At 44.5% G+C, this 17,075-nt stretch overlaps 1 protein-coding gene across 2 annotated transcripts; it reads left to right on the top strand.

Annotated features, from left to right (window-relative positions):
• Positions 1-7,798: 7,798 nt before the first annotated feature.
• On the top strand, positions 7,799-16,446 carry LOC122169203 (cyclin-dependent kinase inhibitor 1-like). 2 transcript variants are annotated; one of them, XM_042835157.1, is made up of 3 exons: positions 7,799-7,876; positions 11,369-11,811; positions 15,387-16,446. In XM_042835157.1, coding segments are annotated over exons 1-3 (513 nt in total). In that variant the 5' UTR covers positions 7,799-7,874; the 3' UTR covers positions 15,455-16,446. The 2 variants fall into 2 exon arrangements, with proteins under 2 accessions (XP_042691091.1, XP_042691092.1); XM_042835158.1 differs by having other exon boundaries at positions 7,806-7,876; positions 11,366-11,811.
• Positions 16,447-17,075: the final 629 nt, after the last annotated feature.

The raw sequence follows: 17,075 nt of genomic DNA, 5'->3' as shown, positions 1-17,075 counted from the left end.
CCCCCTTTGTCCCAGCCTTAAAACAACTGAAATGCTAGCAGGCTCTTCTAAGCTTCTTATTCTTTCCAACTCATTGTCTCTTAATCAGATTATGCTGATATCAATTTATCTGCAGCTTTCCTCATCATTCAGAAAGGAAGCTAAGTGACAGCATAGCAAGAACCATCTGCATGTCATTTCCAACTCATACATGTGCTAAAACAATCCTAGAACAGCTTAGGTTGGAAGGAACTTCAAAGACCATCTAGTTTCAACAGCTGTGCCGTGGACAGGGTTACTACCCACTAAATTAGGCTGCCCAGGGCCCCATCCAACCTGTACACCTACAAGGATGGGGCATCCACAGCTTCTCTGGGTAACCTATTCCAGTGTCTCACCATCCTCTGAGTGAAGAATCTCCTCCCAGTACCTAACCTAAATCTCCCTTCTTTTAGTTTGAAACTATTTCCCCTTGTCCTACCACTTTCAGACCATGTAAAATGTCAGTCCTGCTCCACTTTACAAGCTCCCTTCAAATACTGGAAGGTCTCAGTGAGGTCTTCCTGGAGCTTTCCCCTCTTCAAGTTAAACAAGCCCAGCTCCTCAACTTTTCTCCTTCACAAGAGAGGTGCTTCAGCCCTCTGACCGCCTTCGAGGCTCTCCTTGAAGGCTCACCTGTTCCAAAAGCTCCACATCTTGTGCTGGGGGCCACAGACCTGGATGCAGTGCTCCAAATGGGACCTTACAAGGGAAGAGACCAAGAGAATAATCATATCCCTTGGTCTGCTGGCCACCCCCATTTTGATTCAGCCCAGGATACAGTTGACCTTCTGTGCTGCAAACACACACTGCTTGTCTATTTCATTAATTAAAATGTTCAAGAGCACTAGTCCCAAGATGGTTCCCGAGGGGCACAACTCATGACCGGCCTCTATCTACTCAAAGAGCTGTTGACCACAATCCTCTGGCTGTGACCATCCAATCACCTCTTTATTCACCAACTAGTCCAGCCTTCATCTCTCTGCAATTTAGAAACAAGGATATGGTGTGGAATCATGTCAAAAGCCTTGCACAAGTCCAAGCAGAAGACATCTGTTGCCCTCTCTTTGTCTATCAAGGCCATCATTCTATCATAGAAGGCCACAAGATCAGTCAGGAATGATCTGCCCTCGGTTGGACTGGCTGTCTAGGTTCACCTCCTCCTCTTGAATGTGCATTTACATCTCTTCCAGGATGATCTGCTCCATCATCTTCCCAGTCAGAGAAGAGATCCTGGGTCTCCCTTTCTCCCTTTTTCAAACATGATGGAGAGCACCTTGGCAACCACATCAGCCAGTTCCTTCAGGACCCTGGGATGGATGTCATCTGGCCCCATAGACTTGTATCCTTCTGTCTCATGAGGTGGTGTATGTCTTGCTCTGTTCTTACAGTGGGAGAGATTCCATTCTCCAACTCCAGCCTAGAGGTGATGGGACATGGGAGGCCTGACTGTCAGTAAAGAGAAGGCAAAGAACATATTGAGTACATCCGCCTTCTCCATGTCTGTTGAAGCCACTTGTCTCTTCTCATTTACCATTCTCCTTTAATTATCTCACACGTCCAATGTGTCTGAAGAAATCTTTCTTGTTATTTTTCACATCCCATGCCAAGTTCAGTTCCATATAAAACTACCTTGGTTTTCCTGATCCCATTTCTGCATGTCAGGGTAACATCCTTATATAACAGAACTGCCAACTCTGTCCTGTTCCTTTGTCCCCAAGGACAGTTTCCCAGGGAATCTCATTCATAATTCCTTAAACAGCCAACAGCTCCTGAAATTCAGGGTCCTGATTCTGCTCTTCGCCAGGCCCATGTTTCTTGATATCATGAACTTAATGTGGGTATGGTCACTAAAGCCCAGGCTGCCTCCAATATAAGCCTCTTTAATGATCTTCTCAATAGACTGGAGCCACTACTACTGCTGTGAACCCTCTTCACTTGAAAAGTTAGTTGAATTATTTTTTATAATGGGAGAAAATATGCTCATGACTATCTCTTTTACTACAAAGCACATAAACCCAAACTGCAACCTCCATACAGGCTGTCGGAATGAAAAAACAGCCAACAGTGTCCTCATGGATGGTTTCTAACTTCCTTCTACCTAACACTTAGAAAAAAGCTTCCCTTCTAGCATTTTCTTGGGGTTAGTCTAGCCTTCAAACTTCTGTGCCTGTTTTTAATCTTCCTTGACACTTCTGTGGCAACGTATATGCCCTCAAGACTTAACTTGTCCCAGTTGAGCTGTTTCAGAGCACATAAATGTGAAAAAAGGATAAAATATCTGCCGTCTCCCTTGACAGCATGGGTTCACTTTAAACCCTGATGAAAGCACAAGGGAAGTTCAGCCAACTGGCTAACTGCTTCGGCTGCAGACTAACCAGAACTAAACATCTGTGCTGGAGACAAGAATATCTGCCCTATGAGTGATGTTGCGGGCCATTGCCTGGGCTATCATTCCTGGTGTTTGGGAGAAATGAAGTAAGTAACTGAAACATGGAAACTGAAGCAAAAATGAGAGTCCCAAGAAAGGTTCAATTCTGATTAATATTGTGTTTGGCTCTCGACTCTCTCCTTCTCTTTCAACGTGTCAGGTGATGGGCTAAGGTATGAGGACAGCTGCATTTATACCAAGTGAAACTGATCCTTAGAGCTCATTTGCAGTTGAAACTATCGTGTTTTGTGGCAAACATCTCCTGTGTGATATAAATGTTCATTCCTGTATCCCCAGCAAGGAGAAGGGAAAGCACTAGTGCCCTGGTCAGGCTTCACCAAGGTCCTCTCCTCCCTCCCCACTTCATGCTTCCCTTTCTCCTGCACACTCTGCCATCCCCAGAGAGATAGCAAAAGGACCAGAGAAGACAGCTCATTTCCATACACTTGTTTCATTCAAACAGTTTTATTTTCAATAATTGAGGCTGTAAGCATTTCAAGTGGCAGATGGTGCTAAAATTCTGTCCTGGGCATATTACCAGCTGGAAGGATATCACAGGACTTCAGCCCACAAGGGAGATAGGAGCGTAGGCACTGCAATACTGGGGCAGATAGATGCTATATCTAGCCCAGCATCTATCTCAGACAGTGACTAGAGCCAGACGCTCCAGAGGAAGGCATAAAACACTATGCACTGAATTACACAAGAAAATACTAGCTTTTTCACCTGCTGATGATCAGGCACTGCTCTGAAGCACACAGCCGTCAAGGATGTTGAAGTTTTATTCCAGCCAATCATAACTGCAGATGCAGCTGGGTGAATGAAAGCAGACCCCCTGGCCCAGTTCATGAGCAAAACAGCTGGAAAGGGATCAAAATTGAAGGAGGGATTTTTCAAAACTGAGCAGGGCTAGCCCAAACCCTCTGCCGGCCTCAAAAGGAGGCCTAAGGCCAAGATTCTGACACAGCTCCAACTTTCTTCAAAGCCTTGACAGATACGGGGCAGCTTTGATGGCAGGAAGGTTACAAAAGCACTTGCTCTTCTGACTAACCAAAAGCAAGTGCTTCCACTAGGAAAAAATAACAAAAAAACAGAAACCAAAATGAAGCTCAGTGCTGTGACCTCCCTCCTTCACCATCACAACTGACTCCAGGTGACCACATACATAGGCCACCATAGCCCCCTCCTAATAATGCCAGTCAGACCATTTCATTAGAAAGGTTGGTCCCAAGTGTCGGATCTCTTCTGTCTCTCACAGTCCCTAGCTGAATAAAACAGCAGGTCACCTGCTTCCAAGTACTTCTCCCCCTTCAACACCTTTCGCAATGGCCCATTCCATTCATGCTGTCTTTGGGAATTCATTTTTATTCTCAGACACTCAAAAGGCATAATCCAACTCACAATGACATACAGAGTGCAGTACAGTCTCTGAACTAGTTTGAACCACAATGTTCCTTAGGTTTAGTCTCCCACATTGATATTGCATATTTCATAAAATCACAGAATGGCCAGGGTTGGAAGGAACCTTAAGGATCACGCATCTCCAACCCCCCTGCCACATGCAGGGCCACCAACCTCTACATTCAATACTAGACCAGGCTGCCCAGGGCCCCATCCAACCTGGTCTTGAACACCTCCAGGGATGGGGCATCCACAACCTCTCTGGGCAGCCTGTTCCAGCACCTCACCACTCTCTCTGTAAAGAACTTCCCCCTGACATCCAACATACATCTTCCCTCCCTCAACTTAAAACTATTTCCCCTAGTCCTGCCATTATCTACCTTTGTAAAAAGTCAACTCCCCTCCTGTTTGTAGGCTCCCTTTAGGCACTGAAAGGCTGCAATGAGGTCACCCCGCAGCCTTTTCTCCAGGCTGAACAAGCCCAGCTCCCTCAGCCTCTCTTCATAGGGGAGGTATTCCAGCCCCTTGATCATCTTCACTGCCCTCCTCTGGAAGCTCTGTTTACAAAACTAACTTATTTAAATTCATTTCTTCTATACATGCTGGAGTCTGCAACACTCTCCAGAACACACTGGGAACATCATATAGTAGCTTTCACCCTAAACAAAGGGTTGAATTCTGAATTACAACACCGAAAATACAGTTAAAAATAAGAACCTCTTAAGAAAGACTATATTGGAGTGAATGAAGGGGGATGAAATTACAAAACGTAGCTGAAGAGCTTCTCTTCAGATGCACACTACCAATTTACATAGCTTTGTTTTGCAGTCTTGCTGCTTGTCACATAAGAAAAACTTGACCAAAAGCAAAGGATGATTGAATCTGACTGCCTAAAGACTGAGGACCAAAAATTTGATTCAGGTAATAACATAGAGCAACTCCAAACATCCCTCTCACATACAGTGATGAGGAAGACTTGTGGCCAGAGCCCAGAAGTAAACAGCAAATTCTCTGGCACCCTTATGTTTATTTACCTGATTGTCAGCTGTCCTGATACAAAGAGCACATCCTGCCTGGCTGGAGAGAACAAGGCAGGACTGTGATGGACTCTCTGCCTTTGCTGCTGGTGCATGAACTCTTTCCTCCTCAGCGCTGCCAATCTGCAAGATCAGACAGACAGAGCTGACAGAACCAGAAGATAGGTGATACCATACTGCTCTTTAGGAAATACATCCTTTTTCTACTTTTCTTGCCCTCCCAGCCCTCCTCATTCCCCATCTTGCCATACTGAATCCAGTCAGAGCACAGGGTTATCCCATCAAAGCAGCGCTGGACATAAGGAACTGCAATTTGGGAGGTTCAGACCGACTCGTCAGCAGTCATTATGCTGCACGCTGAAGACACCTAAACCATCACTTCTTTTCAAAAACAGGTTTTTTCTCCCTACAGAGAGGGTTCTGCCTACCTTTCTCTCAAAACTGAGCCTTCAAGCTATGCTTTTTCGTAAGAAGGTTATACTGTTTCAGTTACTGAGTTACTGCATATATGAAAACTAATGGAAAACCTGCTTTAGGAAGCAAAGGAGGGGAGAAAAAATCTGGAGTTTTCCTATGTCCTTAAAATCATACAGGGTCAAGTTTCTGTGATGATATTTTAAATGCATAAGAGGATAAATGGAGTGTGGATGATTGTCTGGTCCTTAATTTTTCCAGTGTTTATGTCTGGGTTTTATGATACAGACAATATTCCTAAGCCTATTTGAAAATTAATCTCTAGTGAACAGGTGAATAGATATTGCAGCATTGACTCTTCTGTCTCCATTTATCTTTCCACTTAAGAAGTTAACTGAAAATAGGAACTTACTCAATAGCATTTTTCAAGGCACACATTATTAGAGCATTCTGACCTATAGCAGCAATTTGCCTTTTTGCTCACTCAGAGAGGAAACAAGTTAGAGAGAACACACATCCCTGGCATTGCAAAGACCAAAGCTGACATAATAGCAACAATGATGTCACTCTTCATATCTACTATATCTGCCTTACTTTAACAATTCTTTCTCACCAAAACCACCAATATCCTTCATTTTTTTTCCTCAGTTTTCTAGATGTCACATGGAGGATGTGACAAGTACAAGACAGAAAGACGGGCAACATACATATGGTCTTCTTTTTACAACAGGCACATTCATCATCCACTGTATTTTCCCCCACCTCATAAACTGTAAGACATTTGCGCATGGGAATCAAGAGGAGAGTGTGAGACATCAAAAGATGAGTGATCTCAGAAAGTCAGAATGGATGGCAAATCCAACTTGGAAAATAATCCTTTGGAGCACAACCCCTGCAGCAAGAAGAACACTACAAACCAAAAGCAAAATCAAAACACTGGTGGGGGGGCGGGGGGAGGCTGGGAAATAAGGTGTTAGGAAGGCTGATGAGAGCTGTGGAATGCTCTGATGGGAACAGCTCAAAGTCGTTCTCACATCTGCCCCTGACACTCCCTAGCTTAGTCTGTCTGATCATCATTAATGCTATTCCTTCTGGTTTGTAAACGAATTGAAGAAAATCATAGGTTTTCTGGTTTGTAAATGAATTGAAGTAAAGCATAACTTTTCTCCAGTTTCTATCTCTCTTCCAACTCATGAATAACAGTACAGAAACCCAGAGCAATACAAACAAGCAGACCTTTCAAACGCAGAAATGGAAATACCAAAGTGCTCTAGTGCTAACAAAATGCCACCCCACTTCTCACCTATGTTTTCTAACCTGAAAAATGCAGAAAACAATACAAGCCTACCTTGCTACAGAGGGCTTGTTCAGCCTTCTTCACACATTTTTGGGGAGCAACTGGAAAACACTTTCCTTCTGTGAAAAGCAACATACTGTTAAAACTGCTCAGGAAAATACATCATCTATCACGATTATATATAAACACGTGCTGCAGACTGATCTATCTCAGGGTCCTTCTGTTTAGACAGCTGAGTTTAGACAGCCATCTCACAAATAGGGCCACCTTGGAGAGAAGGACGCTGCAGATTCACAGGTTGGCACAAGCCTCCTGACCTTGGCTATTGTCCACACCCAAGAAAAAGGGTCACAGAAGCTGATTGAGGTCTGGGAGCACGTCTTCTGTGAGAAGAGGCTGAAAGGGCTGGGCCTGTTCAGGCTGGAGAAGGCTCAGGGGTATCTGAACAAAACCCACAAACACCAGAAGGTGCACCTGGGATCAAGCAAGGCTCTTTTCAGAGGACCAGTGCCAGGACAAGACGCAAAGGGCACAAACTGACATGCAAGAGGTTCCCTCTGAACATGAGGAAGCACTTTTGCGCTATGCGGATGAGAGAGCACAGGTACACTTTGCCCAGAGAGGCTGTGGAGTCTTCTCCACAAGGATCTTCAAAAGCTACCTGGGCACAGGACTATGCACCCTGCCCTGAGCAGCCCTGCTCAAACAGGGGTTGGGACAGATGGGCCCAGACATCCCGCCAACCTCAGCCACGCTGTGATTCTGTGCAAGCACGATCCGCATCCTCATCCTCACAGCCCAGCCTCTCTGTCTTCAGCCACCTCATTCTTGGGGGGCCAAAAATTCCCATTTCGCCCATTCACCTGAGAGGTTCCGACAGTAGAAACACCCACTTTCCACATGACCTTTTCCTCAGTCTCGCAGCCGCCCCGCGCTCCTCCCCACACGAGACACGCAGCCCCACCAGCCCGAGGCCGATCGGCTCCCCACGGCCTCGCCGAGCTGGCCGGAGCCGCCTGGGTCCCTCACGTTGCGGAGCCACGTGCAGCGCCGTCTGGCGAGGCGCCCAGCCCGGCTCAGCTCAGCCCTTCCCGGCGGCACGTGAGGCGGGGCAGGGCGGGAGCCGGGCTGAGGCGCGCCGCCCCGCGCCGCTTTACGAACCCGGCGGCAGCCTGAGACCCGGGCTGCTTTCCTCGTCGTCGGCCGCTGCCGAGGACACCCCTTCCCTGGGCAGCGCGAAAGAGAGCGCAGGGGGCGGCACTCGGCGTGTCCCCGCATGTAAGTGAGCTCCGCCCATCAGCGGCGGTGGGACGGGAGGGAGCGGGTGGGGGCTGCGGTGGCGGAGAGGGGCTGTCCGTGGCCGTCCGTGGCCGTCCGTGGTCGTGCGTGCCGGGGCCGGGGCCGGGGCCGGGGCCGGGGCCGGGGCCGGGGCCGGGGCCGGGGCCGGGGCTACAGCTGCAGGTGCACCCTGACGGGAGGTGTGCCCTTCTGTAGGAGGGTTTGTATAGAGATGTGCGAGCAGCTGCTGCAGGCAAGCGAGATGCTGGAAGGCAAACGTTCATAACTGGTAACACTCGTTCGAGGTCAACATTAGGACGGAAACAGACCTGCATCGGAAGAACGAAAAAAAAAATAATCCACAGCATCCGTTCCCAAATCATCATCTTTTAGTTGGCTTATATATTTTTAAATTGTGTGTACGTGGGAAGTCTGGAAATGCCACTTACTGCTTCTCTAGTACTCTGAAAGCATGACCCAAGAAGCAAGCACCTGAGGAAGTTTGTGTTTCTTTCCGCCGGAGCTAGCCCGTAACACAGCTCATCCACCTCTAGCTCTCTATAGCTTTCTTTCCCGCATCCTGCCTGTAGGAGCAACGCTTATACGGGTAGGTCTAATGCTGGCAGCATGGGGCTTGCAACTTATTGGGTGTCACAATAAATGTGGATCAGGAGAGGAGACCCTACCGATAATGTTTCTGCGTTTCTGAAGGGTTTCAGTTAGGTTCTGCAGGTGTTTAATTCAGCCTTGCAGCTCAAACCAGCATGTGGGAATAGTGATAGTGAAGCCCTAGAGTGAGACCTGGAAAGAGCCCTGCAAAAAGCATTTGAGCTCTGCAGCAGTAAGCTTGCACCAACTGCAGCTGGGCCAGGATTTAACTCTGGATGTGACTGTGAGTAATGGAAACAGCAACGGTCCACATATACACATGATGTAAGTTTAGAATAGTTATAAGCATGTGTGATTCATTACATAATTAAGAGCATTAGGAGGAAACTTTCTGTAGGGAAAGGTTATTCTATAATTATCCTCTCTGCAGGCTTTTTATCTTCTTTTGAAACACCTGGAATTAAACAGCCGTAAAGACAAGACACATGGTTCATAGTCTGCCCTGGAGCAGCTCTTCCCGTGTTCTTGTAATCATGAATAGAGTAAGACAGGTTATCTCCTTGTTCATTCATATGTGCTGTTAAAATAAATTTAAAAAAAAATAATGGAGGCCGCAAATGTCTGATGAACACCTTCTTTCTTCCTGGCCCTGATTGGCTCTTTCCAAAAGGCCAATTTGTAATGCAATTCCTAGTGCACGTTTCCTTCAAAGCACTGGCTGTGCCTTCCTGAGACTGATGGATTGCCTTTCAATGAGCTTAGTTTAGGTTGCTGGGTTCTTGGCACCAGATGAAAAAGCAGCACAGCAGCAGTGTGATTGTTGTTAGCTGTAGTGACAGCCAGCACCACTGAGCATCCCCATGGCTGAGGGCAAGTTTGCACGCAAGTTGCGGAAAAGTTTATGTTAAGTTTTGGGATTCTGGATGCCTCCTCAAAGATTATTCTTGTTGGCGTGCTCTCTGATGCTTCTTGAGAAAGTACTTTCCCAAAGACTTTGCTGCGACCGCATAGGAGCATCTACTGGGATTATAGTCATGTGGCATGATGCAGTAGCACTGATAGGAGCCAGCTGGAGCCAGGGAGACACCATAATTGCATGAAACTCAACTGCTTTCTGTCCTAACACTCACATGTGCCTGTCTCCACCTTTGGGAGCCATCAGCCTTCAGAGCACCACACATATTTGGAAATAAATACATGCACCAGAAGGGCATCCTACACCTGGAAGTCCAATATCAGTTTCCAATGGCTGTGGGCCATGCATCCATGGTCCACTATTTCAGAGCCGCTAGGGGCAAGGAATAAGGTTCACAAATGGATGCAAGAGCCCATCTGCCTCACTGGAGCTCTGCTACTCTGCATTATCACCTGCAAAACTGATGCTCAGCTTCCACCTGAAATGAGGTAACTGCATCCCCTCGCTGCCTGAGCTTTTTGCTGCAATTGGTGTGCAAAACAATCTCTATGCCAACAGCAGCCTCTGGCTGACAAGTTCTTGATACTATAGCCACAAAGTGACAGTTAGGCATTAGGGCATGAGTGCAAAGGGGTGCTTGGAGTTTGCTTAGATTAGATGCAGACCTGCAGAAATAATAGGGAAGGGTGGTTACAGAAATAGCATCTGGGTTTGTGTCTACTGCGGTGGAAGCACCCTTTAGGATGCTGGAGACCAAGCCTATACGAGTGGCTCTGCAAAAGCTATGCTGCTCCATTTTTAACTATCTGCATGGTCTGCAGATAGTTGGTAAACTCTCTTAGCTCAATCTCTAAATTCTTCATACCCTTCAGAATTCAGTAGTGCAACAGATCCAAACCATGGCTGTTTGCTAATTTTTCTCTAAAGTTTCTTCTTAGCCTGTCCTCTGCAGTGCATCTGCAGCTTTGGAGAAGGGACTGAGTTTTGGGATGCAGGGAGAGAAAGAATTGAATGATATTGAAAATCTATTTTCAAGCTCTTTCAGAAGTTGAGAACTTGAGCAGAAATTAGTAGGTAAACATACTTGGTAAATGTATGTACCAGCCCTTGCTGGTCTGTGAAATTCGCAAAATGCCTGATTTATTTCCTCATCATTGCCATGTCTCCACCTTACCTGCCAGGGGAAAATGCAAACCTTTCTTGCCCACATGCTGACCTGCCCAGTGCTTGAATGGGATTTGTTGATACCAGAAATGAGATCCTGTTGCCTGGGACTGGGACATTTCTCAAGCACTTGCTTCAGGAAATAGGAATAAAAGTATCAGGCAACAGCCAAGTGATATCTCTGGTCATCTTTGTCCTCTAACTGGCCAATGCTGTAAAATAAATGGTTAGAGTGGTTGGGATGGTAATACTACCTCCACTGTAAAACTAAACTAGTTTGTATATTTTCTTGTTTGCCACCTCCATTGTTTGTTCTAGAAGTCCTCCTTTTCAGTACATTTCCTTTGTTTAAAAAGATGTTCTTGGCAGTTTTCTCAACTCCCACCTCTATGCTCTCTCTTTTGCCACTGTTCATACTACAGCAGCTCCTAGGAGTCTGAGTCCTATAAACAAGACTGCTCACTGTTAGGCAGTGTAAACAAAGCACAACAAAGGAAAATAACAGTCACTGCCCCGAGGAGTGTTCTCCACTTCCTTGTACAGCTCTGTCCCCATACAGCAAACCTCTGCTTGGTATACACTAGAATATGGATGCACATAAGAGGTGAAGACATTTCAGCTTTACCTGTTCCCTGTCAAAGCTGCTGCCACAGACAAATCCTATAGAATTCAATGGGGATTTTTGCTCTGGTCTAGATACTGGGATAAACTTCATCCAAAATAAGCCAGGAGTCTCCACGGCAGAATCAAAGGGATTTGGGTTTACTGCCACACGCAGATAATGGTCTTTCTGTCCTCAGCAGGGAATCGCTCCTGGATGCGCTCGCCAGAGAGCAGCACCAGGGAGAAAAGATGGAGCGGCAGCTGGGGAGAACAGTGCACAGCCAGCGGAATCTCTTTGGCCCAGTAGACCATGAGCAGCTGCATTGGGACTTCCAGCACATGCTGTGCAGCAATATCGAAGGGGCCCAGCAGAAGTGGAACTTCGATTTCCTACAGGATGTGCCAATGGAGGGATTCCTGCAGTGGGAAGAGCTGGGGGGCCATGAGGTGCCAACCTTCTATCACAGCTGTGTGGTGAGAGAGAGACGGAGGCCACTGCGGCACCTGAATCAGCCCCTGTGTAGGGAGGAAAAGGCTCACCGGTTGACCCTGACGGCACTGGCAGAGAAACCAAAGGCTTCCAAGCAAACAGGAGCTGGGAAGGTCCCAGAAGGAAAGAAAAGAAGACAGATGTCTTTAACAGGTATGAGAGGCCTTGGTATTACTCTGATGACCAAATCTGGTTCCAAACAAGAAATTCTGTGGCAGGAACATGCACTGGCATTACTTTAAACAAAATGCAGCCTTTTATAGGAGCATCTGAAAGAAAATAAAATATAAATAAATGGGCATGTGATGTGTTTCTCGGAGGTACTGGGCCACAACCATCTCCTGGCACTCAGGGTCCCTTTAGGACCTACCAGAGTCAGAGCGGTAAGATAGTGACCACTTGATTGGGATGGTTAGGAGGGTTAGACAGGCAGTGTGAGAAAAGCGGTGGAGTTATATCTCAAGCAGGAATCAGTTCACCTTCTGACTTCAGCTTGGATATTATTCTCAGCAAAGGCATCTGAGAAATGTAAGGGCAGATCGTTGTTAAACTTGGCCAGGTGGCAGAAGAGGCTAGGTCTTCAAATGCCACTGAGCAGAACTTACTGCCAGATGTAAAAACAAAGGAGTTTCAGCATCCATAAAAGAGCTTTCGGTTCTTGAAAGTCTTCAGCATCTGCATACCAAGATCTTTTGGAAATTCCCCCCTGCACCCCCACCCTTTACTGTTCTCAACAGGAATTTGAGCTTGTTTGAAAAATCATGTCCTTTTGAGGATTTTGTTAATTCAAGTCTGAAGTTTTCAAGACCTAGACCAAAGATTTCCTTTTTGGAATTTGATGTAAGACACCAGCTTGAAATAGCCTTGGAGATAATTGAAGCTAAGGTTCAGGAAACACTTTCTGAACAGCGATGTTGATCACAGTAAATCAATTTGCTATTTGAGGGTATGGAACTTAATTGGTAGAGGGAGGTTGGGGGTGAGATAGGAGATTAATGAAGAGTGAACACTGTACACTAGTGTACAGAGCAGTGATATTTAATGAGTGCTCTTTTCTTCTCCAAACCACTTTACAGCCATTAACTAATTAACAGTATAATTTACAGGTAGGAGTACAGACGAGTAATTCAGAGTACAATGCTGTGATGGTTTGAGGGAACTGCTGCTCAATTGTAAATCTTTCGCTGGGTGTGTGGGAGTAAATTATGAAGATATTTCCAGAGGATATTTTTCTTCTGTTTTTTTTTTTCCCCGGGCAAGAAACATTTCAACAGGGGATATGGAAACCAAAATACCACACTACACAGTTTAACACTTTCCCACATATATTTTCATAAGAGAAAACACTTTAGTCCAATATCACCATATCAGTACCCTTCTCCCCAAGGAATCTGGGTCTATGAAATGGGCCAAGAAAATAGTTTGCTGTTGTCTTTTTTGATGAAAGTTGGAGATCAGTCTCTCTCTCATTCCTGCACACAGAGTGACAGACAGACAGATAGACACAAAAGCTTACAGCCTTCGTATTGCCAGTTGAACTATGCGTTAGAAGTTTCCCTCTAGCATCAGAAAACTTTTGGGTACAGCTGAAGAAATTCAGGCAAAACTCAGACAATTTTATGGGAAAGTAATATCTACTGATACACTCTGACCCATTGCTTCTGCCCATTCACTCAGCTTCTACCATCCTCTGATGAAGTTTGTTTAGCACTGAGATCTGAGGTTGGATCTGAGCACAGTTATCGGCATAGCTGCATTCTCCTTCAGTCAACAAAAACACTGCAGTGCTTTACATTAAGGTCCAACAATGTGTGTTTAATTTAGACTTTAAAAGACAGCTGTGGGCCATTAAATAAATATCAGCATATTAAAAGTCAGCTGTGGGGCTTTGTGGATGTTGGTGCCTCCGGAGTGGAAGGAGCAGAGGTTTTCCTGCTCTGTTTGACTCCTTAAACATGCAGAGAGCTAACCAACAGAAAAGGTAGGTTTTTCCTTCTATCTTCCACCCCTTTTATGTACACTGCTCCATCCTCATTCCTTTTTGACTGTGGTCCCAGTGTGGTTCTACTGTTTTCTGGTTCAAACACCAGATCAGCCATAGGCTATAAGTCTTTTTCATATTTTCCCTTTCTTTTTATTTTTTTCTTCAATAGCAAAGGTTGGTGAACCACACCACCTCTACACTTCTTTTCTTAACTTGTTGGTTTGTGTCAGTCTGGTTCAAACCTAGGCTGCTCTTGGAGAGGCTTTAAGTCTCCTTTGCTTAAAGGTTGAGAAAATTCCTAACAATCCAGCGTTTTCACTAGCTGGTATTGCTTCAGAAACAGTTATAAAGCCCCATTTTCTGCAAGGTGGATGGGACAAAATGGGGATGAAAGGAAATCCGGTATTTAGGAAAGTACGTTTAAACAGAAATTATTCCCTCCTAGGTCCCTGCGCTCAGGTTTTCCTACTGATGGGCTGCAGGCAAGATATTCCTACTCAGTATGTTGCTTAGGCCCGTGGAGCTGCTCTTCAGAGGCCCTCAGTGAAAGTAGTCATCTTCCATGGACTCTGTTTAGTGTCTTAGAGAAAGGCTAGAACTGTTAAATATGGCTCTGGGGAGTCTGTATCCCTCTATTACATGCTTCCATCAGTTCTGAAACTGGTCTCAGCTATGAGGCATGCGAGCACACAGCAGCTGGCCTCTAGCTGAATTGTTCATAGGCAGAAATGGGAATAATGGTTGTCTCTTTTCTGACTTCCACCTGCTAAGCATGTCCATCATGCATTTATTTTCCCCAAATGAAATAAAAGATAGCTATGTAGAAGTCTTACAAATGGGTGTAATGAGGATTACATTACTTTCTGCTATTTTTTTTCTCTTCTGAGAGAGTGCAGTGGACTATTGCTCTTCGTGTTCATGTTGCCAATTTGACTCTACACAAAGCTCAGGTTTAAATACCGTGAAGCCCATATCCTCAGTTAGTTTAAATAGTAGTTTTGTTATTGGGTGCAAATAAATGACACCAGGTAAGCCCCATCAATTCTAAACATAAATAAGCATCTATCTTCTATTTCAGCTAATTTAGCCCTATCTACCTGAAAAGAGTGTTTTTTCAGTATGAGGGTGGGAGGCAGGAGGTTAAATCTTATATAAACCCTTTGTTGTATTTGTAGTTCTGTAGTTAATACTGACTTATATTTGCCACTGAAAACAGAAACTCAACCACATGACTGTATGAAAAAGGAGTTCTCTCTCCTTGAGTTATAGTACTTACTACCCGAGTGAAGAATGAGTTATAATTCAGTAGCAGTGCAAGGTTTTATGCAGCCCTGCCTGAATCCACATTTGATCTAATAAGAAGAAATAAAGTAGTCCATAAAGATGTTTCTTCTTGGTGATTTTTTTTTTTTTTTTTTTAATATTTAAGGAGGAAAAAATAACCATTTCTGACTGGAAAGCACTGCAGCAGTAGATCTAAAAACTGGAGTTAAATGTCACATTGCTCATCTTGTGTAATAGAGCCGAGAGCCTTTTGATCAAAACTGGATAAAAGCCAGCACATTTCCTTTGTTTTGCTTGGTATTACACAGTTTTATATGGAACATACTAAAAGTATTAGTTTTATCCATTCACTAGCCTTAGAGGAGTCCAAATGACAAAAACAAGATTCGGGAGATTTCTTTGAGGCATCCCTTATTAGCATCACAGTTGTAATTTTGTCTGTTTGCATGTTATTCTCTAGATTACTACTCGGGAAAGAAGCGAATCAGGACGAATACACAAGCTGCTGCAAAGAAGCCAACTGCCTGAAAGCAAGCACTGAACTGTCCTGTACCAGAGAGGCTACAAGCATCTACTGGGTTTCCTTAGCATTGAAAAACTTCATGTGCAGGATTGGACCCTTAAGGACGTGACACTAAGATGTATACTGATGACAGTGATCTCACAAGTACAAAAAACTTTGGTTGGAATGAGTTCAGGCCAAATCAACTGGAAACACTTCAGTGAGAAATTACTAGCCTTAAAAGACACTAGTTAGCACATGTGGACTCTACAGGATTCGGTGAAGGCTAGCAGTTTAATGTGCACTAAAAATCACTGGACATGAGAAAATGTTGAACACTTAAAAAAAAAACAGCACATATGTGTGTAATGTGGTTCTTGGACATGTCAGGGTACAGTTGGGATTTTTTGTATTGTTGTGTCTTTGCATATGCTTTTTTTTTTTTTTTCCTCAAAGCAGGGTGTCTTATTAAATATCACCATCTCATTTTTACAGGTCTGACAACTAAGAATAATTCCCAGGCACATCTGTGGTTTTTATCAGGTACAAAATTTTGTGCTTACAGCTATCCAGAGCATAAGTAACAGCACTTGGGTGCCAAGTATTGCTGGATTGTAATTGGAGAAAGCTGAAATTATTTGGGAAAGCTTCCATTTATATCAGCAGCCATGTTAACTCTGTATGTCTGCCCACTGTGGAAGAATTGGATAGTTCGGCTTGTTATGAGTACATGTTTCCAGATATACTCTTGCAGCTTTTAAGTCATTCCTGTTATCAGCTGTGTAAAAATTCACCTGTTACTTTCAGCTGTGCTATTCCATCTAGGACTTTGGATTTGCAGTGTAAATTAGGATAAAATTTGCTGTGCCTTCATCCACAGTTTTTAAAAACGCTTGCTGCTTGTAAGAACGTGCTACAAAAGAGGTAAACTATTTAGTTGCTTTTAGTGCTTTTTTCATGCTAATATTGTTTTTGTAAGAAGAAAAAGGGCATTAATAATATAATGATCTTGACATTGTGTGGACTGCTTTTTCTGTGGCATTTGTTAACAGACTTTTCCATCACCTACTTTTTATTTCCCTTTTTCATTCCCCTGACTGGTTTGGATAACTGAGGTTTTACAGCACATAATAATCAGTGGGTAAAACAGAAAAAGAAACCTCTAAAATATACACTCTAAATTATACTGCTGCATATGGCCATAAGATGCACGTGATGTTTAATGAACACATTTGGTAAGAGCTTTGTAAATGTCAGCTTTTTTAGGACATTGTGCAGTGGTGGAATACTACTTTTCATCTTGAATCTAAACAAGCCAAGGTTTATCTTGGGCAGGAAGAACCAACATGCGCATGCATGTGCATGTCAGTTGTGCACACAGGAATTGAAGTAAGGAAGTAATACATCCTGCACTGCACGCAATGTCAGGATGGTTTAGAGCATTTATTTTTTTCCCATTAAGAGCTACAGTGATCAGATGTAAATAATGTTTGCCCCCAAATGGCAAAAACAGCGATGATTTGTTTCTATATGCTGAGACAAATATGCTCAGCAAATTGCTCTTGGAACCTGTTTCCAGATGCATGCAAGAGAGTCACAAGAAGAGATTTTCTCTCCTGGGTTTGTGATGTAATGAGGAACCAAACT

This window comes from Centrocercus urophasianus, unplaced genomic scaffold, assembly GCF_019232065.1.
Source record: "Centrocercus urophasianus isolate 14NV4802_14NV808 unplaced genomic scaffold, USGS_Curo_1.0 seq_5, whole genome shotgun sequence".
Classification (NCBI taxonomy): Eukaryota; Metazoa; Chordata; class Aves; order Galliformes; family Phasianidae; genus Centrocercus; species Centrocercus urophasianus.
The sequence above is the reverse complement of the archived record's forward strand: the minus strand, read 5'-3'. Positions and strand labels throughout refer to the sequence as shown.